Consider the following 26,852-nt stretch of genomic DNA (forward strand, 5'->3'; position numbering starts at 1 on the left):
ACCACACTCTTCCTCTTTACTGAGCCACCACAAGATGGCAGTCATCATCTTTTGACCATCTGGTGCCACTGAATTTACATAGCAAATGGCCAGTGGTTGTCATTAGCCAAACACAGTGTGTGTCAGTGTGGCGTTGAAGACATCCTCACTGATATTGATCCCAGGATGGAGCAGGAGACTTTGTTTCTCACAGTGTGCAGCTGTGTGTGAGGGTCACTCAGTCCAGAACAGTCATACACACTTCTTCTTTTACAAACTGTCACATGGTTACAATCAACACACTGCTGCTTTCACACAATAAATTCAAAACGTACTGAGAGGTGAGGGGACATGTGGCCACCAAACTACTGCCTGTAGATCCAAATCTCTCCATATTCCAGCATTTTTTTTTTATAGTTTTCCATCATCAACATCATCATCATCTCCCTGTGCTCGAGAAATCTCTATCACAAGACTTTCAAAATCACAAGCCTCTGGCATTACAAACTGAAGTGTACCAGGTTTGTTGCTGTCAAACAGATGTTTATTGAAAATACACATTTTTAAAGGGACAGTTCGCTTCAAAATCAAAAATGCATATTTTCCTTCTTACCTGTAGGTAAGATTTATCCATCTAGATTGTTTTGGTGAGAGTTGCCCAAGTTGGAGATATCAACTGTAAAGATGTCTGGCTTCAGTCGGCAGATTTAGTTTATAAAGAAAATAGTTTGTACATGAATCTGCTCAAAACAAGGTCTGTGGATTATCTTGAGTTACTGGGTTGTGATTTCTGGAAAGAGACATTGCTGTTGAGTTTTCCAAACGTTGAGCACCACGAGCTGAGTGCCATCTAGTTCCATTATATTGGAAAGAAGGCAGACATCTCTCGGCAACTCACACCAAAGCAATGTAGATCAGTGCCACCCAAAACTTTTCCCTCGGATGGCCAAAAGTAAAACTTAATAATGGACCACGGGCTGAAAGTGTGTTAAGATGGAACTATATGGAAGACCTGAGAGGCAAGTGAGAAAAAAAAAGTCTGGTCATCAATTTTTAAAATGGCTTCCTCTCTTGTGTTTATGACTTCAGAAGGGTGTGAACAAACATGTTTTACCAGGATAATTTTGTAAAAGTTTATAGTGTTTGTGTTTTTTATTGTGCTGTCTGCATTTTATTGAATGTATTTCTTGTGTTTGTGTTTGTACTGTCCTCTGTGTATTTGTTGTTGAGGTTTATGTATTTTAAAGGCCCATCTAGACACAGGCACTGGAAATGACCTCAGGCTATAAATGCTGTGGTGTGGAACCAGTTCTTTGGCATACATGTCCTATGCAAATAACCATTTGAGAAAAGTAAAACAGCATAAACAGTGATTCATTTTATAATTTTTTTAATTATTTCTTATTTTCTTTCGCTAGAAACATCTGGCAGACCAAATCAAACTCCACTTTGGCCAGTCCGGACCTAGATGGATAAATAGCACGACAGGTATGTATTTGAGATTTTTGGTTTAATTTTTGGTGGTCCTTTTAATATAGAAATGTATTGTATCTACACTACAACTCACCATAGAACTGTACTGCTCAGCTCAGACACATTTTACATGTGTTTTACTGTAAATTTCAATTTTATATTTAAGATTCTTCTTGCATGTTTGTTTTTTCTTGCTTTTTCTTACTATGTTTACTGATCCTTGTATGTAAAAACCTACTTTGCAACAAACCTGTTCTGATTCTTAACATTTCCAGATGTGTATGAGAATATACATAATGTGCTGTAATGGTGAGAACCTGAATGGAAGCGGACAAGATCCTCAACAATACAGCTGAACCATCTTTTAAGAAAAAAAGGCAGCCTGGTTCAAAATAAAAGCCAGACTGGAGGCTCCAACAATGGCCCAGTCATTGTGTGAAACCCCCTCAGTTTAGGCCGGTGTCCTCTACGCAAATTCATAATGCCATCAGCCTGTGTATATGAAAGCTTTTAATAACATGCAGACCTATTGAATCCTCCTCACAGGTGAATGAGAGGCTGAATAGATGGTTGTGGCGGCCCCTCGAGGCTGGGCGTACCGCACACTGCCTTTGTTGCATTTGTTGTCATTAGACCTAAACTGAAGGGCAGGTGGGTTCTGTTTATACACTGGCTCATACACGCTCAATGATGCCCGTCCGTTGTTTGCACGTCACGTATTGAGCTGTTTTTTTAAAGGCCAGACTCCTTTTGACAGCCCAGGTGGTGTGTCCCTGACGGATCTTCAGCATGAGGCTCTAACTTCAGCCGCGGCTCCTCTTGGTCATGTAGCTCCATCTCCTCCCTCCATGTGAAATTCAGCTCCGTGGTGAGCTTCTTCGCTCCTCTCTGTCATGGCCTGTAAACCTTTACGGCTGTTTAAGGAGAGGGCTCTCCACTGGAGGGTAAATAACTTGAGTATTCTGGCACAAGACCTGCAGCGGCTTCATGTCTGGAATCTTTCTCTATGTCTCCTCAGGCAATTACGAGAAGACAATTAGTGTGTAAATACTGTGCTATCATGTGGGCAGGATGACACACACACACACACACACACACACACACACACACACACACACACACACACACACACACACACTCATCTATGCTTCTATCACTCCTAATCTCCTGTCAGTGGAGGCCTCTCTGTCCATTGGTTCTTTGTTTGACCAGTTCGTACGAACTATGTTTCTTTCTCCGGGGCTCTCCTCCTACTCCACCTCCGTCCCTGCGTTCCTGAGCTGGCACTGAGCATGGACAGAGAGAGGCTGACACGCACGCTACACACAGACACACACACACACACACACACACACTACAGACACACACACACATAGGGGTAAAGGGATTTAACATAAATCTGTCGATCCTTTGTCCTAATGCTATGTAAGCTTTCATGCTGAATTGAAATTGCATGTGTGACGGAGACACAGACAGAGGTTGAGACAGCTGCTGAGGACGGCTGGTCCACTGACAAGACCCTCTGTCCAGCCTGGCCACGCCTCGGCTCTACTCCCGCACAGAGAGCTATTGTCTTCACCATCCTGATGTCATAGTTTGTCCTGCCCCAGAAGGCTGCTGTTGCTGTTGTGGTAAAACTTGACAGGCCTTTTAGCCCCGGCACCAGCAGCTGCATGGATGACACTGTACGCAAGTGTTGCATACACAAAAACACTCCTGTGCTCTCCCCTTTCTGACCCCTCCTCTACCTTGGTTTGAATCTCATTTGCCTCTCATTTGCATGGCAGTTGATGTTTTTCTTGTGTGTCTCCTGAATTTGGCGGCTCATATGCAAATCGCTGTGCCTCATTCAGCCCCACCTGCCTGGGCTCCGCTCATCGGTGAGGTAGATAAAGATTCTGGGGCCCCCTTTTCAGCCTGTCATTCCTCCAGGGTATTTTGTACAAGATAAGCACAATCAGCCACAGACAAGCCATTCACTTACAGTATTAGAGGCAACAACCCTCAGTCAGACAAGTGTAGACTGTATGTTGTGAGGGCATTATGAGGCATGCTTTATGGCTGTGTGGATGGCAATGGGGGTTAGTCGGTCAGCTTGTCTAACCATGAGAGTCATGGTCCCCAGAGGATGGACGCCTGACTTGACCGCCATTGCCACCATGAGGTTGACTTTTGTGTTTTAAGGGAAATAGTGTAACAACTATAAGATGGACTGAAACTAGTTTTGTAGACGTTCGTGTCCCACTCATGATGCATCCCTTATGAGTTTGATACCATCATCAGGTCAAAACGTTATCTGATACTAAGGACAATACAAACCTAATGACATTCACATGAACTCAGCTGTACTTTGTATTTAGTGCTTATTAGCTAATGTTAGCATACCAGTATGGTTACTAAGATGATGACCGTGGTGGAAATTAAAGCTCCTAACTAGAAAAGTTGTCATTGTGAGCATGGCTGTAAGGTGCAATAGCTCTTGATCAGTACATGAAAAGAGAAACGGAAAAATAAAGGGAAAGTCCCTTGAGTCTGTCGCTGTGGTGTTCTTGATTTCACTCATTTATTGCTGTTTCTCCTTATTTTGCTCTTCTTCGTCTTTGCCAGTGCCTTTTGCTACGTTTCATCAGATGTAATCTTAATTAGAAGTGGCTTTATTAGTGAGAGTGGTATCAAGAATGCTGTTTAATCATAACAATGATTTGTATATCAGCAGAGAGGTATTTCCTTTGAGGCAGGCTCAGAACGTACAAGCTTGTTGGCTGTCTCATGTAGACTTTGCGGTGTGTTCAAGTTCAACAGTCGGCCTTTTTCGCATCTTGTTCTTTTCTTTCAGTTTGGTGTTTGAGCTCCTTTTAAGGTGCACTATGGAGTATGTTGGAAGAAATTTTATTCAGAAGAGAAAGATCTTCACTGACTGTTTTTTAATGCCTAAACAAACTAAATAAACAAACTGACAACACAGTTTCAAACTGTTTTTCTTTGTTTATACCCTAGACCTTATTTTCCCTCTGAGAACAGCTTGTTTATTCAATTATGGAAAAGATAGATATTTCTGAGTTTGTATTATTACCCTCATTAATATTGTAAATATAAAAATTCTGAGTTTAAATTTCTTCTTCAAAACTACTTAGTGCCCCATTAAGTTGTTTCAACTGCAGGCACTTTCCCAGGGGACTAAGAACCTTTGTAGTTACTCAGTGACCTTCCACTGCAGGGACCAGGGTCTAAGTTAGACTTTATTTTAACCCCCAAAAAGTCCCTGCTCAGGAGGCAGTACTTTCCAAGACTAGCCTTCAAGAACTTTGGGGGTGGGGCTTGCAGCACTGAGCATTTCTGATTGGTTGAGTAGTCGCAGCATTTAATTTCAGCAGCCATTTTTAAAAATCTGCAGCTGCAAATTACTTTTGTTTTTGATTGTTGTGCTTTGACACATCAACATGGAGCTATAGAGGAAGGCATGCGACAGATGGACCGGACGGCTGTTGAATCGTCACGCACACACACACACACACACAAGATAATGTGTCAAAAACAGACTCATTTACTAAATGTTCGCAGGCCTTTAGACCGAGGTGGAAACGCAGACAACAACAGGCTTTTAGCTCCTTGAAAAGTACTTCTTAAGAATTAACAGTTCTGGGTACTGGTCTGGAATATTCACAAGTGACTATGTTCATGGATTCATGGTAATTGAAATTGATGCCAATCTGATAACATCTGGCGAGATCAGGCCTGGAGATAAGCTTGCGGTTCGATTGCTGTTACACCCAAGGCCTACAACACCCTATAATGAGTCGTTATTGCTCAGGGGGCAGATCTCAGCCCATGTTTGCCGAAGGTTTTATCACTCTCTACAGTCTTTTTTTAAAGGCTCAAGTCATGCCAAGTCCACAACCAGCCTCCATCCCAAACATTTTTTTTCTTCTCTCTTTTTCACCTCTGCCTCAGTAGCAGAGTCTCCTGCGGGCTGGCTCGGTGCCATCAGTGTTTGACTATGCTTTGTTAGAATCGCCGGGCAAGATAAGAAAGAGGGAGGGAGGTGGATAAGAGTGCACCATGTTGGAGAGCTGTTTGTCATTGGCAGTAAATTTGGACAGTAGAGGTCAAGGCTCTTAAGAAATATCCTTCTCTTTGGAGATAAGACCAGATAGCAGCGGTATGTTGAGGGGGACCTATAAGAGGACTATTAATGGATATGCATACACATATTTCCAAACACGTCCAATGCAACAGTGTCGCCACCTCAGCCTCTGGTGGTTGTGGGATATCAGGGGCCACCAGTCTCCTCCCCATGGGACCGGATGGATGGATAACATACAGCGTTTCCCGGGACTTCGTCTGAATGGTTGGACGATGGGGCAACGAGAGGACATCACCGTCACTGTGGATAATAGTCATTGAGGAGCGAAGGAGACACAATGAAAAACACTTCTCTCACCACCCACCACTTCTCTGTCATCCTCCCTCCATCCTCTCCCCATCTCTCTTTCGTTTCCTCTGCTCTGTTATTATCACCCAGATCATTATCAGGCTCACTCTCCTCTCGCTGCGATGGAGAGGAGGGCCTGCCGCCCACATGGCTTTGGTGAGAGATTTCTAACAGCGGCAGCACAGGAGGAGGGGGAGAGAAAAAAACGAAGACAAGAGGCCCAATAAAGTCCATCTAAATATAGAGGCAGCAAGGCCCTTTTTTCCCTTGTCCTTATAAAGAGCTGCTGGTGAATCCGGGTGGACCGTCTTCCTCGCTGTACCGAGAGCTGATCACTCCCTCCAGGATCGGGAACATAACTGTTGGTGCATGGAAACACACACACACACACACACACGCGCGCGCACACACACACACACACACACACACACACACACACACACACACACACACACACACACACACACACACTCGTGCACACAAACACACAGGACTACATTGTTTTATGAGAGAGAAGGAGAGAGAGGACAGGGAGCTTAGCGACTTTCTTCTTTACACGAGAGGGCAAATCATGTTTAATGGAACATACTAAAATAGGAGAGGTTCAAGGAAACTCCAAAAGAAATGATGGGAGACACGAGTGATGGGGGAGGTGGAGGAGATTAGGAAAAAAGATAGAGATGAATTTATGGCCAAAAATATCTGGAGGGATGGATTGTACATTTACATAAGATTCCCGTCCAAAAACGCCCCTTTTTTGGCTGTATGACTTTTATAATCCTGTCTCACTTATAGTCATTATGTTTGTCTGAAGAGAGAGCTGTCTTCTAAACTTGGCTCTGTCTGAGAGGAAGAGAGAGGAGAGGAGATTAATACTACTCTCATGCCTACACAGCGAATATGAAACTGCAACTAGCAGCTGATTAGCCTAGCTTAGCATAAAGACTGGAAACGAGGGTAAAGCACATTTGTTGAGCTCACTTGTAAAAATATATATGTTTTGTGCATTTATATGGCGTCATTAGAGGATGGGGGAATGTCATGCAACAAAGAACCTACAGATGGATTCAATCTAGTGATGCCGCGGTTTTAACTGCCTAAGCAGCAAGGAGCCTCCAAAGCTCATTAATTAACATTTTCGGTTTATTCCATACAAAAAACAAAGTGTACAAACAGCATGCTGTAGTTGTTCAGGGGGTTATTGCTGCCTGCAGGTCCATCTGATATGGCCGTGTTGATGTTGCTTCCAGAACACCATAATTACCTCCACCGTGGAGGTTATGTTTTCACCAAGGTTAATTTGTTTGTTGGTTGGTTGGTTTGTGAGCAGGATTAAACAAAAACTGCTGAACGGGTTTCCACGACACTCACATTGAGGCTGGGTCTTGTCGCAGAACAGACGCCAATACCTCTGGGTGTTGATCCAGATAAAGGGATGGATCCAGGAATTTTTGATCTTGATGAAAAAAATCAGGTGTATTTAGGTAGCTGGTATCTATGAGTGAGTCTGCCGAGTGCCATTCTAGTTAATGTTGTCCCAGGACCATCATTTCAGTTTACCATTTCTGGAGCAAGCTGTTGTAGCTGAGTGGGTTAAGAATAGGTCTCTTACTCAGGAGACTGTGGATGGTGTCCTGTTTGGAACATAATGTATCATATGTTAACTTATTATTTTCCTTTTCTCTTCAGTTTTCTGTCTCTGTTTGGTTAAGTTTAGGGAACTAAAACACTTAGGTTAAGAGAACAAAAATACCTGGAGAGGTTAAGGAAAACATGGTTTGGGTTGAAATAGACCCTTTCACATCACCAAACATGTGTTTGAGAGGATAACTTCTCCCATGTGCGTTAAACTATGACATTATAAAAACGTGACTGGTCAGTCTCAGTGATGTGGTTCCAGCACAGCGTGAACACAAGTTTGAATAATGGGAGTCATTTCTGGTCTTCCCGAAATTAAGCTGCTGCAATGATTAAACAAACAAAATACAACATGTTAATGAATGAGCTTCAGAGGTTTTGTTATCGTTGGATAATGAGACTTAACCGGTGCTCTCCGTAGCCTTATATTTCCAGTACGGACATGACAAAAAGTCTAACTCTTTGAAAATGTCTTTATTGACCGCTAAGCTTCCCTAATGATTCTCTTTCCACAGTACCATCACGTCTCTGCAGCTGAATGAAACAACTTTGACAGCTTCTTTGTTCTCCCTGAAATAGATTTGAAGCTCTCTGCTGTTAGAAAGAAAAAAATACTCTCTCTCAGTTGTGAATAATCAGACAGCAGTCAGCAACATAAAGGTGACCTCTTCACTCTGGACCTTCCCTCATGACAAATTAACTAATGTGTGTGACTAATATGATTTACCACCATATCCTATGCACTGTTGCTGTCTGTCTGAAATGCAGTTATCAGTGACGCCTGCTCTGTGGTCTGTGACTTCGGCAGCTGTTCTCCACCATTGAATAACAAGGTACAGTACATACAGGTCATGTGCTGGTTGACGCAGAACCACAGATAGATGTGTTTCAAAAAGAGCAGGTCACTTGTAGTGCACTTACCCACACAGAGACACAGATATAATGCTTGCTACGCTCTGTGTGAAGCAAACAAGAGGTCATTTTCACAGCTGCTGTCTTCTGCCAGCGGTGACAGCAAAAGTTCAGAAGTCAAACAGGAGGAAAAAAGGTTCAGTGTGTGTTTTATAATCCTGTTTTACACCTGTTGCTTACTGTCCCCCTGCAGTGTGTGTGTTTGTGGCCACACATACTGAGGCACTTGTGGCCGCGCACACATCGAACGTGCACACAAACAAAGTGGTTTCACCGAGCAAGGCGAGCACGGAACAACCAGAACAACATCACACACACACATACAGACTCACACACTGAACATCAGCACTTGTTACATAAGAGCTCCTCTTCCACACAGACAGCTCCACAGCACAGTCTGACAGAGTCAATGTCAAACTCTGCATGAGAGGGAAAATGGGTATAATTCGTGCATGACCACTCAGTCGCGATGTGTGAAGCTGAAGTGGATCGATCTGTGTGTGTGTGTGTGCGCACGCATGTGTGTGCATGTGTGTGTGTGTTTGACTGTGTCAGTTTGTGGTCGTGAGAGACCCGCTGAGAGAGGAAGCTCAGCTGTCAGTTGTTGTCAGGCGCTGGGCCTCTCCTTCTCTCTTTGCTGATCCTGTTGTAGTTAACCTCACCCCCCCTCCTCACCCCCCCTCCCCTCTCTCATTTTCTCCCTTCCTCCTCTTTTCTGCCCCCCAACAGTGGCTGGCTGGGTTTGAGGTCGAGGTGGAGGCCCTCGTTTGTACAAGCATGTTGGCCAGAGATAAGGAAATGTGGCACAGAACCAACAAACCTCCCTCTGGGCTCAACATATGACGAACACACACAGCAAGGAAGTGTCCAAAATATTGTGGCCAAAGGTTGAGGCATATTGTGCGATATTATAAACTTTGACCTCGCCTCACCCCTGAGTTTAGCACTTCATTTCTACTTGTCTTTTTGCACTCCATGCACTGCTCTGTCTCACCCCGTGCAGGGTGTTACCCATGCTACATTAGCTGCTCTTTCGCAGAGGTACAAACTCTCTCCGCAAAGCTTGCTCTGCATTTGTCGGGGAAGAAATCCTTCCTGTGTGTGCCTGCCGACACTGCCAGACTGGTGTGGCGTGGTGTGAAGTGGACGTGAGGGGAGGATGTGAGGCTGAAAGCGTCTGTGGCGCCTCTGCTCCACTTGGGGGTCGTGGGGGTGGGATGGAGGCTGCTGTTGAAAAGAGTGTGGGGGGTGTTGGGGCTTGTGATTACAGCGCAGCTCTGATGGAGCTACCCAGGCTCTGCTTGAGTGAGACGAACTCAGATCACGTTACAGAGTAGGGGACAACTACTGCTGTGCTAATGGGAGACACATTTATGCATTCATAAACAAGCACACACACACACATCCAGACTGATACATAAACTACAACCCACACACCCACAGATGCCCCGTTCATCCAGATACACTTAATCACTCCACTCCACTCAGAGTGCAACCTGTTCCAGCTGTTGTCCTGTCTGTCTTTTTCTGTCTCACCAACTAATTAAACCCTCTTCACTCCCATTAACTTTGATAAACTTTGCCACAAGTATCAGTCCTGTAGACGGCTATCTCCTCTGGCACATCTCATTATCACCAGCGCCAGCAGAAGTGCCAGAAGGAGCGGGAGGTGTGAGAGTGACATCAGAGGCCATCGGAGCAGCTGATAGGATACAGGCCTGCTGCTGGATAAGCAACACTTGTTTCTGCCAGAGCACTGAAAAACTCACTGATCCAGAAATATCTCAATCTTTATCTCGCTAAGACTCCACAGTCCTGGCTGTTCACTTTCCAGTAACATTTTTATTGATTTAAGCTCCTCGCTCCTCAGAATGTCCAGGTATTATAAATGTAGGTCAGAGCTTTCGAGGCTTAAATAATGGTTTGAATGGATGACTGAACATTAATGGATATTTTTTCAGTTGTAGCAGTAACATCATTTCCTGATTCCAGTGAATATAAGATGCATTAGTGCATTGCTGCCTTATAAGGGAGTATGTGATGAGAAAGAAGTGATGCAAGTGTAATTGCATTCTTTTGATGGCCAGCAAATCTCTCTCAGTTAAAGGGACACTGTGTAACTTTTGAAAGAAGAAGTAGCACATCTATTGACAAATAAAAACATTCATAAGTCATAAACATGCATCCTTGCTCAATTCAGTACACTCAGGGGTTTTGGTCTCTTGTAAATTAGCGTGTATATGCGGATGCCATATCCACTGTCCTCCACTCAGTCTTCACACAGCTTTAAAATAACAACAGCTACATCAGAATGCTGTTTGTGGACTGACTGGATAACTGAACACTCTGGGCTTAAGTACAAAACTCTGTAATTGGATACTGAACTTCCTCACAAGCAGACCCCAGAGAGTAGGGATTGGCAGTTGCAGCGGGTGATTAATACGGCACAGATCATTGGTACCCATCGACGAGCATCAGTGATATTGGTGAAGTGAGATGTCTGCACAGAGCCCAAAGGATACTAACACCCCTGGTGTTGTTAAATGATAATAAATGAACCTTTTTTTTTTTTTTTTACAGTTTTCTTTAAAGAGTTTGGACATGATTCTTTGCCACAATGTTTTTTTCAGTCAACAGCCTGCATCCATGACTAGTCCATGGTACACTTTCTGTCAAAGCAACAATCTTACAGAACAAAGGGGCATGTTTAGGTAGAAAGCGTATTGGTTTAAGACCGTGACCAGTCTTTCTAGCTGAACCGGCTGAATTCCTCTTTGTTTCTTTGAACGATGAGGTTGCTCAGCTTGTTGGAGGTTATTGGCAGTTTGCTCTCAGTTAAACTGCTTTTGATTCTTATTTCCTCATTGCTCATCACAGTGGTGTCTGTTTGGAGCTTATCTTTCATTCCAACATTCCTCCCTCCTCCTAGGCTGATTGTAATTTGGGTAAATCTTAATCCTCTAACATGCTGTCAAGGTAAACAATACCTTCCATAGCGCCATTCCTTGTGCCATCACAGGTTGGGAATCTGGCTAATAACAGCACAGCACTGCAGGTGTAGAAGCGAGTCTATCATTTACTGTTGTTCGGAGCTACAGTTCCTCTTACTGACACACTTCTCGTTAGTTTGGGGTGTAATTTATATACTGTATATGCAGCAGGTATTGTCTCCCTTAAACCAATTTGGATTATTATGCCACCCTCCACATCACTCTGTCTAACAGGACTTTTACTTTTCTCTTTCAGTCTCCTGCTGACTGTCTCTACATCTTAATCAAACCTGACTCTCTCCAGACCAGACTGTGTTATCTGAATGGATTATTAGTGCGAGAAAAGGCCACGGGAAACAGTCTGTGATGGGTTTCTGGGGTCTGGCCATTTCTTGGAGCCTGAGTAAATATAGCCTGTATCTTAGGCCTATCTGACACCGCAGCACCAACACTACCCAGGCCCAGAGAGGACCATGTGGGACTGAACTGTGACGCAGGAGGATCTGGAGACAGGGTCCGTCAGGTGTAAGAAGCCCGGTTTCAGGGGCCATTTAATACGGAATCATTTGCGTGAAATAATGTTAATGCATCATCAGAGCCCATTACAAAATAAGGAGCTCATAAAAGTGCTATTTATGATTCTCTATAAAACATTAACCTCCAAGGGAGATTAAATAAGAGTGGCTCCCTATGTGCTCATAACTATCATATAAAATTTATAAAGCTTATAAATAAAATGGCACTACCCTGCTTTGTTTAGATATAATTAATCATGCTGTTACAAATGCGTACTCTATAGGGCAAAGCAGCAAGCCAAAACAAAATTGAGGTCCAAAGCTTTATTTATTAGTGCAGTTTTGTCAAGGAAGCCTAGAAATGATACCAAACGTTGTTTAGTATAGCACAGTAGGCTATTTATTATTTATGCATGTATGCTACAGAATGTGTAAACTAGCTGCAAACCACTATTGACCTTCTTAGCGTGCTTTTAAAATGATGTGTAACACATAATGTCTGACCAAATGATTGGTCATCGGTCAATGAATGTTAATGACATTGTTAACTGTTAATGATTGCAATGCCTGACTTTATAGCTAATATCAGCAAGTTAGGCTACTAGAGTAGGCTACTTAAAGGTGCACTATGTAGTTTTGGGGAGGACATCTTAATCAGAAGAGAAAGAGAAAGATTATTGACTGACTTTTTTTCAGCCTAAACAAACTAAATAAACAAACTCTCTGTTTCCATGACAGAAGAAACTGACCTTGAAGGACAACACAGTTTCACACTGTATTACTTTGTTTATATTTGACGGACCCTGCCACCTTTCTAGCCTCAAACCTAATTTTCCCAAGAACAGCTTCTTTACTCAGTTATGGAACAAGTATCACATGTTTTATTCCACGCATTGTTCTTCCTTTGTAACACCTGACGCCTACATTACCCACAATGCAACTTAGCCACTTAGTGACATCTCTGGAGGCTATTTAGCAGGTTACATGCAGCTTCCTCTGAAGTCACAAAAGGCTTTACAGTACTATTTTCACATATGGAGTGGCAGCTTTACTACAAGTACCACCTGTAAACACACTTTAAAGTGTAAAATTGGTGGAGTTACCCTTTAAGAAGAATCTTGTTCTCTCTTTGCTGTTCCTCAAGTTTGTGTACTTATTTGGCTCTCATTTCAGACCAGAAATTAGATGATGTAACTAGAGTAGATTTTTTAAATAACTCAAAGTTGTCCCACATGACTCTGAGACCATGTAAACAAGAGTGGTCTTTGCCAGTATGCGATTAAAGTCGAGTCTGATAAGGAGCGACTGTTTTTGTGACAGTTCTGAGGAATTCCTTGACGTCAGAGTTGCACGATGGAGTGAGAAGTGTGCGGAGAGTGAGATTTGACCGAACACACTTTGTATGTGCATGTGAACGAGAGGCAGAGTGAGAGAGAGGGAGGCCTTATAGTGACTCAGCATAACAAGGTCTGCGGGGCCTGTATGACCTCGTTCATCAAGCTGACACACGGCTCTGTTTCTGCTCCTCTCTCCTCTGGTGTGATTCACAAGGAGAACACGAGCAGGAGAAGATAGAGGGGGGAGACCTGGAAGAGGAGAGGGAGAGAGAAACTGGCATGTGAGGAGAAACAGGACCGTGAGCACGGAAGAAAAACACAAATGACAAGCAGAAAAAGTTGAGTAAATAAATGTGTGAGTGAGATCACAAACAGAACCCAGGGAGGTGAGATAGTGAGAGATAAACAGTGACGAGAGGGGGACCAGAGCTGCCTCGCTACACCAACAACCAGTAAACATAGCAACAGCAAAGACATCAATTCTGCTCAACCCAAGTGTGTTTAAACATCGGTGACACGATTCAGCCATAAAAACTGCAACTTGTCCTTTGTGCTGTCATCTTCTGCAGCATACACTAGCATGCTGGCATGGCTTCAGTCAAGCTTTGTTTTTTTCTACTCATGCTTTGCTGTGAAATCCTGCCTTGTTCCAAGACACAGCTCCTGAACACAAACACAGCCTGCTGTTATCACTGAACAACATGAATATGTAAAGGGATACTCCACCAATTTCACACATGAAACTTTCTTATTACACTCAGTCATCCTGTGAGAACAGTTGAATGATGTCTGGAGGAGCTTTCAAAAGATCCTACCAAGTTGCATTATGGGAAATGTAGTAGTATTGTACATTTCCAAATTGTGACTTACCTTCCCATTTTGAGTTGCCTATGCCATGAAGACTCATCGGTTGTTAACATAATGTAATGGAGCCCCCGTTAGCCTCAGCAGTGATTTGTATTCAGTGGTCATTAGCATATGTTAGCATGCTAACACGCTAAACTAAGACGACGAACAAATTGTACCTTGTTAGCATTTAGCTCAAGGCACTGCTGCCTTCCAGGACTGGAGGCAGGAATTCCTAGTTGAAATGTTCAACTTCCAACCTCCAAGCTATCCAGGCGCAACAGGAGAACACTACATCACATAATCAGTGGGCTGCATAACCAGAAAGCAAACATAGAAGCTAGAAACCTTTTTAGCACACGCATGAGGCTAGCATTTCTCACTGAATAGTCTCCATCTTTGGGTCCGATATCTAGCTCCATTATACAAACTTGACAGAGTCACCAGTATGACTGACTGTTAGTCTTACTTTTATCGGTCTATTGTTGTCCCAAACTCAATGGAAGTATAATTCTAAATTGCTGGAGCACCTCTTTAACAAACTTGGGACATACTGTATTTGAGAGAAAAGCTGCTATGTGAGCTGAAACTCAGTGAAACGGCATGTAAAAGGGCAGTGTGTCCATGTAATTAAACGTAGTAAATAAGGTCTGAATGAATTTCAATCAAAACAAAGCGCCACAAAAAACATCCATTGAACTCAAGGCCATATTGTAAATCATTACAGAGAGGATAAATTACACCCTGGGTGAGGACAAAAACATAATGGATGTGTTTTTGTTTCCAAACAACCTTGCTTGCGTTTTGTTCTCCGGGCCTAAGTGGGGTTTAGAAGTGACACATCTTCTAAAATAGCTGATGTAAGCATAAACATGTAGAGACGCTGCTGGGAAACTGGCCGAGCTTGTTTGACAGGGAGAAAAAAAGTGTTACTTTGCAGCTCGGGGTAACGGGGCTTCAAACCGCTTTCTGACAAACACCACCATTTTTTTTCTTCTTACACAAAACTCTCAGCCAGAGCCAATAAGAACAAATGCGTCAGCCTGAGGGAACACCCACCACCCCTGGCAGGTGGTGGTGTTGTAGCTTGATAAAAGTCTGGGCCTCCTGACCCCCCTCCCCCCCTCCCTGTACAGGATTTAACAGCACACACAGCCCTGATAACAAGCTCACACACATAACTGAACCCTTTAACCCCACAGGGTGTTAGCAGTATCATCACAGCAGGATCTGCATTTGTTTTGTTGTGACTTACGACACGGCCTCAACACACACACACACACTGTAAACACAAATAACTCACGTGGTGGCGTTCTGAACACTGGGACAGGATTATGGTACCTTTCTGATGCTTTATTTTAAAAATCAAAACAAATCAAGAGGCATCTTTAAATACAAAGTCTTTATTTCTTTTTTTTTTTTGGTATGGCTTCTTTGAAGAGGACTGTAAAAGACATTTTTATTGAAAAAATTCTAGACAATTTCTGATGCAACCAGTCAAGGATCTACAAACAAGCATCTACTGTAGTTGCCGTGCACACGGGCAAATCCACTGACATGGCAACAGGACAGAAAACAAAATGAACACGACACCTGTGGATCTGCAGGTATGCCTCTGCAGGTTAAATGGAAATCAGTGCCACAACTAGTCATAGTAACAAAACCTTAACTTAGTACCTCATATAAATACCTACATATAAATATCGTAAATGTACTTGATGACTGAAAACATTTTAAAATGCTGTACATGAATGTCCTTTTTGAGAGCAACAGTTTGTGACAATCTCAGTGAGAAAAGGAGGGGGGAAAAATACACTGGTGTTTGAGCTCAGTGTCAGCTACCTTTCAACATCGATACGCAGCGCTCCCCGGTCCCCATCACCCACATACTGCATGTGATTATCTACATCCATTTGAAATGATCAAGATCAGAGTAAGCCAGATTATTGTAACTGACAGCTGAAAGGCCAGTTACAAAGGGCTCTCTGCCCTTGGCTCTGTGGTGGGGGGAGCGCTTGAAAAATCAGGAGATTAAAAAAAAAAAAACCAAGGAGTTTCTTCTTTTATTAAGGCCTCTTTAATTAAAAAGAATTTAAAAAAAATGTGTACTCCTCACATCACCGTCTCACAACAATGGTGCTCCCACTGTCTTATATACTGAAACTTTCTGTTTTGTCCTTGAGGTGAAATCTCTTGTCGTCCTCCTGTGCGAAGCTGAGCGCTGGAGGTTTGTTCATGAAGCAGTGCTCTACCTGGATAGGTTGAGAGAATGGCTGGACGCCTCCTTGTCACCACCCTGCACCCTTACACCCCTGACTGTCCCCCAATGTCCTAAAGCAGCAGCACCCTTAATGTCCACCCCAGATAATCTGGAGTCAGGAGGAGGTGTTGTCCCAGACTGCTCTCAACAGTCATCAGTATGTACCATGGACACACATAACTTCCACTGATTGAGCCAACAAGGTAACATTGATAATAATGGCATACCAACAAACATGGACATTGACATTAATACAATAATAAAAATTATAATAATAATAATAAAAATAAAAAAAATGAAGTGTCAGCTTCTGGAAGCCCTTGGAAGCGACCACATACTTTATGCTGTTTAGCTTCCCAACCTGAACCAAGACAGTCCTCCGACCCCTCCCACCCATTTCACCCTTTAACCAATGAGCAAACAGCTCATCCTGATCGTATAGTGCAATAGTCCCACCCTTTTTTCCTGAAAGCCCCTGCTGATAATAGCTGGGTCACCCTATAGGGTGTTTTCCCATCATCTTTCCAAAAGGTCCGCACCCGCTCCTCCCTACTTCTCCTCCACCTGCACACCTCCTTCTCTACTTCCTTCTCCTCTCACTGCATACGATCCGGCTGGATGTGCTGCTGCGGGGCGTAGTGCAGGAAGGCCTGGGCTGGGCCAGCGGCGGAAGGGAGGGAGGGGTGGACGGTGGCCGGAGCTGTGGCTGCGGCTGCTGGGCCGGCAGTGGCTGAAGGGCTGGTGGCGTAGCTGTAGCCAAGGAAGCCCGCCGGGGAGGCGGCATATGGGTACTGCTGCTCAAAGGCTGCCTGGGCGTATTGGCTGTATGCGGCGCTGTAGTCCAGGTAGGGGCTGCTGCTGACGGAGCTGGAAACCTGAGTGGGCAGCACCAGGCTGGGCTGCACAAAGGCTTGTGGGTAGATGTATGGCTGGGCCATCCTGCACACAGACACAAAGACCAAACACGGTTATTAGAGGCAGCAGAGCAGAGAAACCCCAGAGCCTGGCTCCTATTGTTTACATTGGTCCCAGAGGGTGGGCCTGTTAGCAATATAAACTCTCAGTAGGTGTCTGATCTTAAAGAGTTCTCACACAGATATTCACTGTTATTGAAGACTAAAGAGACGAGAGGCAGGGGAGGTTAGGAGGCGAAGGTGACTCAACCCTCTGTGTCAGTTAGTGAAACCTACCAAACCTGTTGGGTAGGGCCTCCTGAGGTAGACGGGAGGGAAGGGGAGGAGGTGGGATGATAGAGTCAGCCGTTACTGGCAGGTTTTCAAGCTCAGGCATCAGCAGAGTGTTTTAACAGCTGCTGCTCTTCACTCGCTGAACACACTCAAACACACACACACACAAACATACACACACACACACACACACACACACACACACACGGACAAAAAAGGGGAAGAGCGTGAGGGCTGTGCAGAAGTTGCCGTTCTCTTAGTTCTCACTTGTAAATCTCACACAGACAATCGCAGGTGATGCTAGTTGGGGGAGGTGGTGGTGGCGGGGGAGCTCATCAGGGTTGGGTGCCAGGCTCCGCCGGGCCTCATGGGCCTCAGATGTAGCTGATTAGAGCTGTGGGGTCTGGGGACTGTACTGTCTCTCCTTCTCTTTTGGTCTTTGCTTTGCAGCTTTATCCACGGAGGAAAGGGAAGGGGAGAGGGCTTTAGAGGAGTATTTTTGGACAAGACTTGAAGTATCTCTCCTGGGTGTGTTTTCTATAGGGAGGGATGGTTGTGGCATAGAGGAGAGGACCCCCCTCCTCCATTAAGAGGGTGATGTAACTGATTTTTTGTTTTTGAGAGCCATTACCCTTGATACTACGCTTTTGGGGGAAAACATCACACAAGATAGTCACGACAAATGTCACTTGGAGATACGCTCTTCAGCTGCATCTCAGTACTGATGAATCTTCCTTTCATGGACTGTATCAGTCTTAACTTCTTTGTTGTATTCTATAGATTTAAGCGAGGAGAAGAAGAGGATCAGCAATGAGATGCAGCCATGAAGTCAGCAGCACAGCAAAAGATGCATGCATGGATAGGGATGTCATCACGCTCTCAAAACACACACACATACACACACCCCCCTCCAATGCCCCTGCCCCTCCCCCCCTTCCACCCACCCACCCACACACCAGTTTCCACTGCAAACCCCAAACCATGCCATAACAGGGAAAGAGTCACACCGCAATCAGCATAACCTCTTCAGTTCATATCACACAAAAAAGGAGAGAAGATAAAAAGCCACTCCAATCCATCACAGCACACCGCACTGCACTCTCAAGCCATCACTGGCACCTTGGAGAGAGGCTGGCTGAGGGACGAGGAGGAGGAGGGGAGAGCGGATGGGCAGACATTTTCTGTCAAACCCCCTCCTCGGGACTAGTCCTGTACTGGGGGCATCTTCTGATCCTCTGCTGGTACACTGGTCAGCTGGCAGCGGAGAGCAACCATGGCAGTGATTATTATTGTCAGCAATAACATAAAGGTCCTGTTCTATCATTAAAGGTGCACTACGTTGTTTTTGGGAAGAAATTTTAATTCATTTAATTTAATCAATGGACTTCATGGACAGATTTTTTAAGCCTAAACAAACTAAATAAACAAACTCCTCTGTTTTCATGACTGAATTAACAAACTGACCTTAGGACAACACAGTTTCCTAGTTTTTATATGTGGCGAACCCTGCCACCTTTCTAGCTTCAACCAGTGTTCTGGGGACCTTATTGTCCTCTGAGAACAGCTTGTTTATTCAGGCATGAAAAAAAACCCGAAAAAAATAAAAAAATCTATTGTTATTGTTTGTCTGTGAAAGAAAAATCCCAGCTATGATGTGACATTACAAAACATTCAAAAATATAAAGACAACTCTAATACTTAAGAAATATGCACAAATGCCCTGTTTCCACATTTCTAGCAACAGTGCAGTAGAAACAGTTTACAGAAGCACACACAGACATCTGTCAACTGAAGGGGAGGAAAGTGACGGACATAAAACCAGACGACAGTGGCATGTACCGAGTAAGCATAAGCAAGTGAATGTAACCCCCCACCCATGAGCGCAATCTACACTTTGCACTCGCAGTGCCATTGAGCTGCTTACAAAGAGGCATTCACTTGCACACACAGCTTTCAAACACGACCATACATTAACGCCCCGGGGTATATGTGCTTTCACTCGCATCGTGTATAATAAGACTGCCTTCTCCGTGGCCTTGGCAGTGTGTTGCCACGGGCAGTTCGCCTTAATCTAGGCTCAAGATCAAGTGACCTTGTGTAGGTAACGTGGAATAGAAAATCATGTAAATAAATGTAAGCCTGAGAGCAGTTAAAGAGAGACAAAGCACTGCTGGATTATATCTGCAGAGATGGGAGATGTTAGCTGTAATTTTAGCTTCTATCTTAAGTTGGGGACAGCAGCAGAGAGTTCCTGCGGGCCACAGAGATGCCAGATGCCAAGTGAATTGTGGGACACAATGGCAGGGGAATGAGGATGACGGCCAGAAGATCATAGGTCAGCTGGTTTTGTGCTGACGGTCGGTCGGTGCGTGTTTGACACAGTGCCACTCTGGGGATGGCAGGCTGAGACACTGGAGAGACGTGCTCACCAGAAAACATTTGATGCCCATAAATATTACAAACACAGGCTGAAGTAATCATCATCATGAAGCCCACTTAATGAGCTAATGTGAAAAGCCGGGGCGATATCACACCCGGCAGCTAAATATCTCTCCGCGATAACACAAATGACCTTCAGCGCATGACTCACCGCAACGCCAAGTGTGAAAGCAGACGGGACTGGTCTGGGTGGGGGGAATTAACAACACCTTACAGTGCTTAGAAGAGGGACTTGATATTCCTTCCCGCCTCCTTCCCTCTTTGTTTGAGAGGATTGTGAATATTCTTTGAAAGCAGGAGGGGGTGAAAAAAAAAGGTGTTTTGTTTGGCACCTGTAGAGGTGGGTTTCCTAGGGAGCACAGTCTCATTAAGCATTGGTCCCAGAATACACCCCCACATACCCTCCTCCCCCTCAATCTCCTCTTTAAACCCTCCTCCCTCCCAGTCTCACAGAGGTGTCAGTTTTCAGTGCCTTAACCCTCCATCTAAAACGCGATTAGCGGCAGGAGAAGTAAAAACCAGTGCTAAAGGAATAAAAAGGGATACGTATGACGTGGGAAAGCGTGGAAGGGAAGTGAACGAGCGGAGGAGGTGATGCATGAGAGGCGATGAATCTGCAAGCGCACAGACAACTCCTCCCCTCCCCATCAAAACAATGTTCCTGGCCTCAGTGACCCCCTCTGGCCCTCACAGTCCTCAGCATCTGCTGACCACAGCTATACAGCACACATACACAGTCCAAACGGGCACACCACCGCTACGTGCAATACTCCACTGCACTGCTTAAAATCCTACTTCAGACCTCGTCTCCTCACACCATATGTTGCTAAGGGGTTTGGGGTGAGAGAAAAGCCACTGCATCTTAGGGAGGCCTGCGTCTGTCAGCCGCCATACAGAGGAACCTCAGAGGGGACGGACAGGTGCTCCGTACGCCTCTCCACGTCTCTGGGGCGGTGGTCATGGGAGATTAAGGGGGTGTAAAGGGCTGTAATACGAGCCAGCACCTGTCAGGCACATGCCTCAGAGCAGCTCTGCGCTCCACATTATAACCCCTCAGGGTTTTACTGCTGTCCATGCTCACTATGGTAGCAGAACATTGGAGGGACTTCCCAGTGTCCTCCTAAAATGAGATTTAGCTACTGAGATTTACCATGCAGATCCAGTGTGATCCTACAGCGGAGGATATAGCTGATGTTTACTTTATTCAGCCTCCAAAAGCACCAAATGTTTCTTATTCTGTCTTTGTCCCTGTGGACTGCCCTGGGATTTCCATGATGCTAGTACATGCTCTGAGGTCGTATATCGTCTGGGGCTACAACTACTGATTATTTCACTATATATTAATCTGCCAGTTATGTTTTGATTAACTGACTGATCTTGTCACATTGATAGTGCTCGTTTTGACTGAGCTGGAATATGTTTCTTTCAGTTTTGCTTGAAAATGTACACAGTTAAGGGGCTTTTCCATCACTGAAAAAACAAGCTGCTCTCAGGGGAAATGGGTCCCCGGAACACTGTTTGAAGCTAGAAAAGGTGGCAGGGTCCGCCACATATAAACAAAGTCAAACAGTGTTGTGTTGGTCAGTTTGTTTATTCAGTCAAAAAATTTAAGAGTTTGTTTATTTTGTTTGTTTAGGCATAAAAAACATTTAAAAATCAGTCAGTGAAGATCTTTCTCTTCCAGTTAAAATTTCTTTGTAATCGTTTCATTTTCTGTTGATCGACTTAACAACTCTGAAAATATATCTTAGGCTAATGATTAATTTCATTAAAGATTATCTTTCAATCATTTTGTAAAAGATTTTCAAATTAAAATCACTTAAAAAACAGGGAAAAAAGCAGAAAATCCTTGAATTTAAGAAGCTAAAACCAGCCAATGTTGACAATTATCAGAATAGTTGTTGATTGGTTTTCTGTTGGGTGACTAATGAAACAAATCAACCATTTGTTTCAGCATTTGTTATATATCTTAAAAAATTCCAGTGCGTAGAATTAAGGAGCAGAATATAACATTAATAATTAGGTTTTCACTCGTGTATAATCACCTGAAACTATGAACTGTCTGTGAGTCTATTAGCACTATGTGTCAAAGCATGTACACTAAACCCCTTTTATACAGTATACTTGACGTCTTGTGGTATTTTCATCTTCGAGACAGATCTGATGTTGTCTATAAAATATGTCGGTGTGGGATGAATTCTGAGAGCTGCAGGGGGTGAGGAGAGTCATTACTGCAGTGAAACGCTCATTAGCCGCTCAGCAGACCGCGGCTCCTAGACGCTACCCATCCTGTTTCTACAACACAAGCATTTCTAGGAAGCCTTCTTAGTGACAGAGCCCATTTAGGCAGGTACAACACAAGTCAAGAGGCTCCTGACAGAAGCCAACGAGTGAGTCACACATTCACCTCTGGAATGCTCTTTCTATTACCACAGATATGTGAACCATCTCCGAGCCCTCCCAGCCCCATGAAACTCAAATATGCTAATGGCCTACTCAAGGGGTTGCATGTGGACACAGAAACTGACATGTACTTTCTAGAGGCCATGTTTGTCAAAGAAGGAGTAGCCTGGTGGTGTCCCGCTGAGAGTAATACAAGAGAATACAACAAGCGCCCACTCCCGCTCACTTACCCATACTGCCTCTGGATGAGCGCTGGGTGAATGGGCTGCACTCCGATGGATATGCCTGGAAGATAGGAGGCCGGCTGTCAGACACACACACACACATTTGCATTTACAGAGGAGGATCAGAGAACAATACACAGAGGGCATGGAGAGACAGAGGCAGTGCCTGTTTCAAACCCACCACGGATGGAACAACAGTTTCTAATGCGCAGCGAGCAATAAAACATAGAAGAAACTGAATGTTATTTGGTATGTAAAAATAATCTGATGCATGTGGTCAGAGTGGATTGTTGCACTGAACTATGTCACACACATTAAATGGAAGTTAGCTATCTCTTTAACCTTTTAGTAAGGTTGTCATGATAGCAGAATTTATATATAAAAATATAAAACAACTGGCACGACTAAAGGAAAAAAAGTCTAAAATAAAGAGATAATCTTTCCTTTAAATGCACAACACTGACACTGACACTGCAAATACAGAAGAAGTCACTGAACACGTGAAAACATTTGTGATAATATTGATATCTGAGCGGCCCTGGGTTGAAAATCTGACTGTAGGGCTGCCTTTTTGTTACATCTTTGGTACTTTCAATAATATCAAAAGCAGAAATTGCATCATTGATACATGATATAAAAAAATAATTGACACCCTTATCCCGAAGTTTGTAATGAGGATTTGTCAGCCTGCTAAATCACACAAACATGTATTAAATGGGCTCCGTTTGCCTGCTTGCAACACTGCTTGTTTCTCACCTGTCTGTATGCTGCGGGGTTTGGCACCCAGGTAGGCCAGGTTCACATTGGCCTTCCTGCCATCGATTATGGGGTTGGGATCCTTGCAGGCTCTCTCTGCTGCTCCTCGGTCTGTCATTGTCACCTGATGACAGAGCCACACTCGTCAACAAGAGCAAAAACATTGTCTCATGTGACAAACACAGCTGGTGACACATCAGTTACTTAAGCTAAACAAAACAGTTGAAATGCATAAAAGAAAAAGGGTTGGTCTTATCAGAAACTTCCCCCTACAGGCTTTCCACTGTTCAGATTCTGTTTCTCTGAAGAAGAAGGGGAAACTACAAACAAAGCACAATGCTAAGCTTTGAAAACTGCCCACAGCAGTGATAGCCAGCCACTTGAGTGCCACTCAGCCATGGGCAGACCTGCTGAAATATGGATCTGGGAAGAGCAACAAGGAGCTTATCCAATTAGGGACAAAATATTAAGGAGATTGTATTAGTCCACCCCTCCTCTCTCCCTCCTGGCATTAGACGAGCCCTTCTGTTTTGATTGCCACATTCTGCCAACTCAGAGGGTTCAGTCACCTCGGTGTGTGGACCGGGCAGTGAATGTAGGCCACGGCTCACATTGTTTAAGAGGACTCTTTAAAAAAAAAATAAAAAAATAAAGTATGCCTCTTCATAGTGGAGGGATCCGGAACAAAGCCCACTCCAGGGCCTGTGTTGTGAACACACAGGAAGGAGTGAGGCTGTGTTTACACTGTGAAGAGCCTGGCTGTGGGGGGAGGAGGGGGTGTTTCTACTAATCCACCTCTGAAGTGTGTTTAGAAAAAAGGTGCGCTCAGCTTTGGGGGCGCCCCTCCTGCTGCCGGCTACCTCTCAGACTGGAACGCTCTGCAAACAGAATTAGCAGGTTGCCTCATGCCACACAAAATGTGTGTCTTGTCCCAGGCAGCACCCACATCGGCCCGAGCCTGTTCAACCTGAAACACTGGCTCCTACACACAACCGTTTGATACCAGAACAGCTTTCCTCTGGGTTAGGGAGCTGATGTGTAAACACTCAGAGCAATTGTCTTCCAATTCTGACTTTAGAAGTAAACATGCACACATAGCAGTTTTCCATTCCTTCTTTGGCCCGGCAGTACATTAGTGCTGCTGATGCGTCTTTCCAAGGTTCTAGTAAATATTTGCATTTCTGGTGCTGCTTCTGTTCTTTGTGTCAAAGAGAGAATGAGTATCTGTATCTGTGCCTGGAGCTGGATGTGTCACCTATTAGTGCGGATTAAGTTAGACATCACAAGGGTCCTTGGATATTTTTCATTAACCTGACTTTGTAAAGCAACTCTGGCCAAGGATCAAATTAGGATTAGGGAAAACAGCAGTTTTCCCCACCTTACACCATGAGCTCGGATCAGAAGACACAACTTCAGCTCGGACTTTAAAAGTATTTTCTACAGCTTAGACTGTCAGCAGACTCAATTAGATCGGATCAAAGAGACATAATTTTGTAGTATATGAGAGACCTAGTTTGTTGATGCCGGAATTTCTCTCTCAGCTGCCAAGATGTGATGTAAATCATGTGCTACAGGCGACTGCTCCGGCCCTTGACAATGGAGGGCAGGGTGTGCAAGGTCAACCTCCCCACTGCTCCAAAATAACCATATAAAGCAAGCAAGTAGTGCAGACACACACACCCATAGCCCTAAGCTGGGGTTGCTCAGGGGTGAGTAAGGGGGGGACACTGAGGGGGGGAGCACATCAGACATATGTTGAAATATAATCTTCTTAGTTACCCATCAACTTGTGTGATCCCTCATCCTCATTAAGCTAAAATAACAGCCAGCCAGGCGAAAAAACAGAGGTGCTGTGCAATTATGCGTGTAAGCTTCAGTGGAGGAGGATTACCTTTGACATAAATCTGAATGATTACATGCAGTAGATACAGACATTTGGGCCTTAGTCATAAATTGAACACAAACACCAAAACACAAGTAATAGCAAGGGACTAAGCTGTGGGGCGGATTTGAAGCAAATGAGGAACTTGTGGTGCGGTTAGTGATCAAAGTTGTGAATGAGAGCGAGGTGTTGGGCTCGTGGTGGATGTGGAGGTGCGGGGCTGGTCTTGTTTTGTACTCACAAAGCCGTATCCTCTGGATTTACCGGTCTGTCTGTCCGTTATCACCACAGCCTCGTCAATGTCCCCGAAGGCCTCGAAGTATTTTCTCAGTGAGGCATCGTTCGTGTGGTACGGCAGCCCGCCCACAAAGATTTTGGTAAAAGTAGTGTCTTTCTGAAGCGGTGTGGGATGCATGACGTCCAGAGCTCCGTTCATGAACTGATGCAGAAGCATTGGTCAGCCGGAGAGAAGACCGGGAGGCACGCTGAAGGTTTCCTAAGCTCTCAGCAGCGTCCCAGCATCAGTCAAACTAAAGTTAGCCTCGCTGTTTCTGCTGTACGTTTCCTCTCCTGTCGCTTAAAGTTGAAACGACCTGGTGACAACTGTGACTCACACCGCGGGGTATCCTCTGGTCGCGTCCACACTGGTTGCTCCTGCGAGGAAATGTGCCGGGAGACTTTATACGCCACGGTTCAGGGCACGCCCACGCAGAACTGTTGGCCAATCGGCGTCCCCGCTCGGTGCCAACTTGCGCAGCGGCTCCTCCCATTGGTCCGCCTTCTCCCGGCGCCTCGCTGCACCTGCTTTTGTCCTTTACAACACAAAGAAAGCGCCGTGCTGCTCGACACAGAGCGGCTCTGCCACATGGTGCTTTGTGCTGCTGCCTCTGGACTAATTCACGTTTGCAAGCGTTATATTGAGCAGCAGTTAAAGTATGACTTTGGTTTATGACCATGAGATGGCACATACAGCCATTAGAAAAGTTAGAGTGCAGCTGAAACCAAAGAAACCTCAACTAAAAACAAAGCTTTAATTTTGTAATCTGTTCATGTTGGCTTTGTACCTTTTTACTTTGAAAATTCCCTGTCACTTAATATATCTATAGTGAAAGTGTGACTTGTCATTTTTATATCTTAATGTACTGAGATATAATCAGTTAAATCTCACAAATATATTCTATCAAAGTGAGTACAACACACCATGAGATTGATTCAAGACCACTGTCGTCATATATAAAGTTAGTATGATTTTTTATAACTCCTTTTTATGGAAAGGCAGAGCTCTGAAATGCATAAGTAGCTGTCCTTTTGTGGTGAAAGTACAATGTGACAACCTTCAATGAGGTCGCCTCAACAGGCCTCCTCTTATTACCCCATCATAAAAGCAAATGATTGGCACGTTTATAGAAAAATAGGGGGAAAAAAGGAGCAAACGTTGTGCGTGTACTCTTATTTTCCAGTTGTGCTTCCTACTTGTATCCACATGTGACTCAGCAACACTGATAACCTCTGCAGGAAAGGCCACATCCAGCAACAGGTCAATCCAACTCTCAGTTTTCTAATTGCTCGACTGTCCAAG

At 44.4% G+C, this 26,852-nt stretch overlaps 1 protein-coding gene across 1 annotated transcript; it reads right to left on the reverse strand.

Moving 5' to 3' along the window:
• Nucleotides 1-15,505: 15,505 nt before the first annotated feature.
• LOC311255085 (RNA-binding protein 38-like) lies at nucleotides 15,506-25,924 on the reverse strand. The gene is made up of 4 exons (XM_084349267.1): nucleotides 25,515-25,924; nucleotides 23,392-23,515; nucleotides 22,642-22,696; nucleotides 15,506-17,321 (listed from the first exon to the last, which is right to left on the reverse strand). The coding sequence occupies exons 1-4, from the start codon at nucleotides 25,725-25,727 to the stop codon at nucleotides 16,979-16,981; spliced, it is 735 nt and encodes a 244-aa protein (XP_084205393.1). The 5' UTR covers nucleotides 25,728-25,924; the 3' UTR covers nucleotides 15,506-16,978.
• Between the last annotated feature and the right edge of the window lie 928 nt (nucleotides 25,925-26,852).

Source organism: Pagrus pagrus (genome assembly GCF_965226575.1).
Source record: "Pagrus pagrus genome assembly, chromosome: 3".
NCBI lineage: Eukaryota > Metazoa > Chordata > Actinopteri > Spariformes > Sparidae > Pagrus > Pagrus pagrus.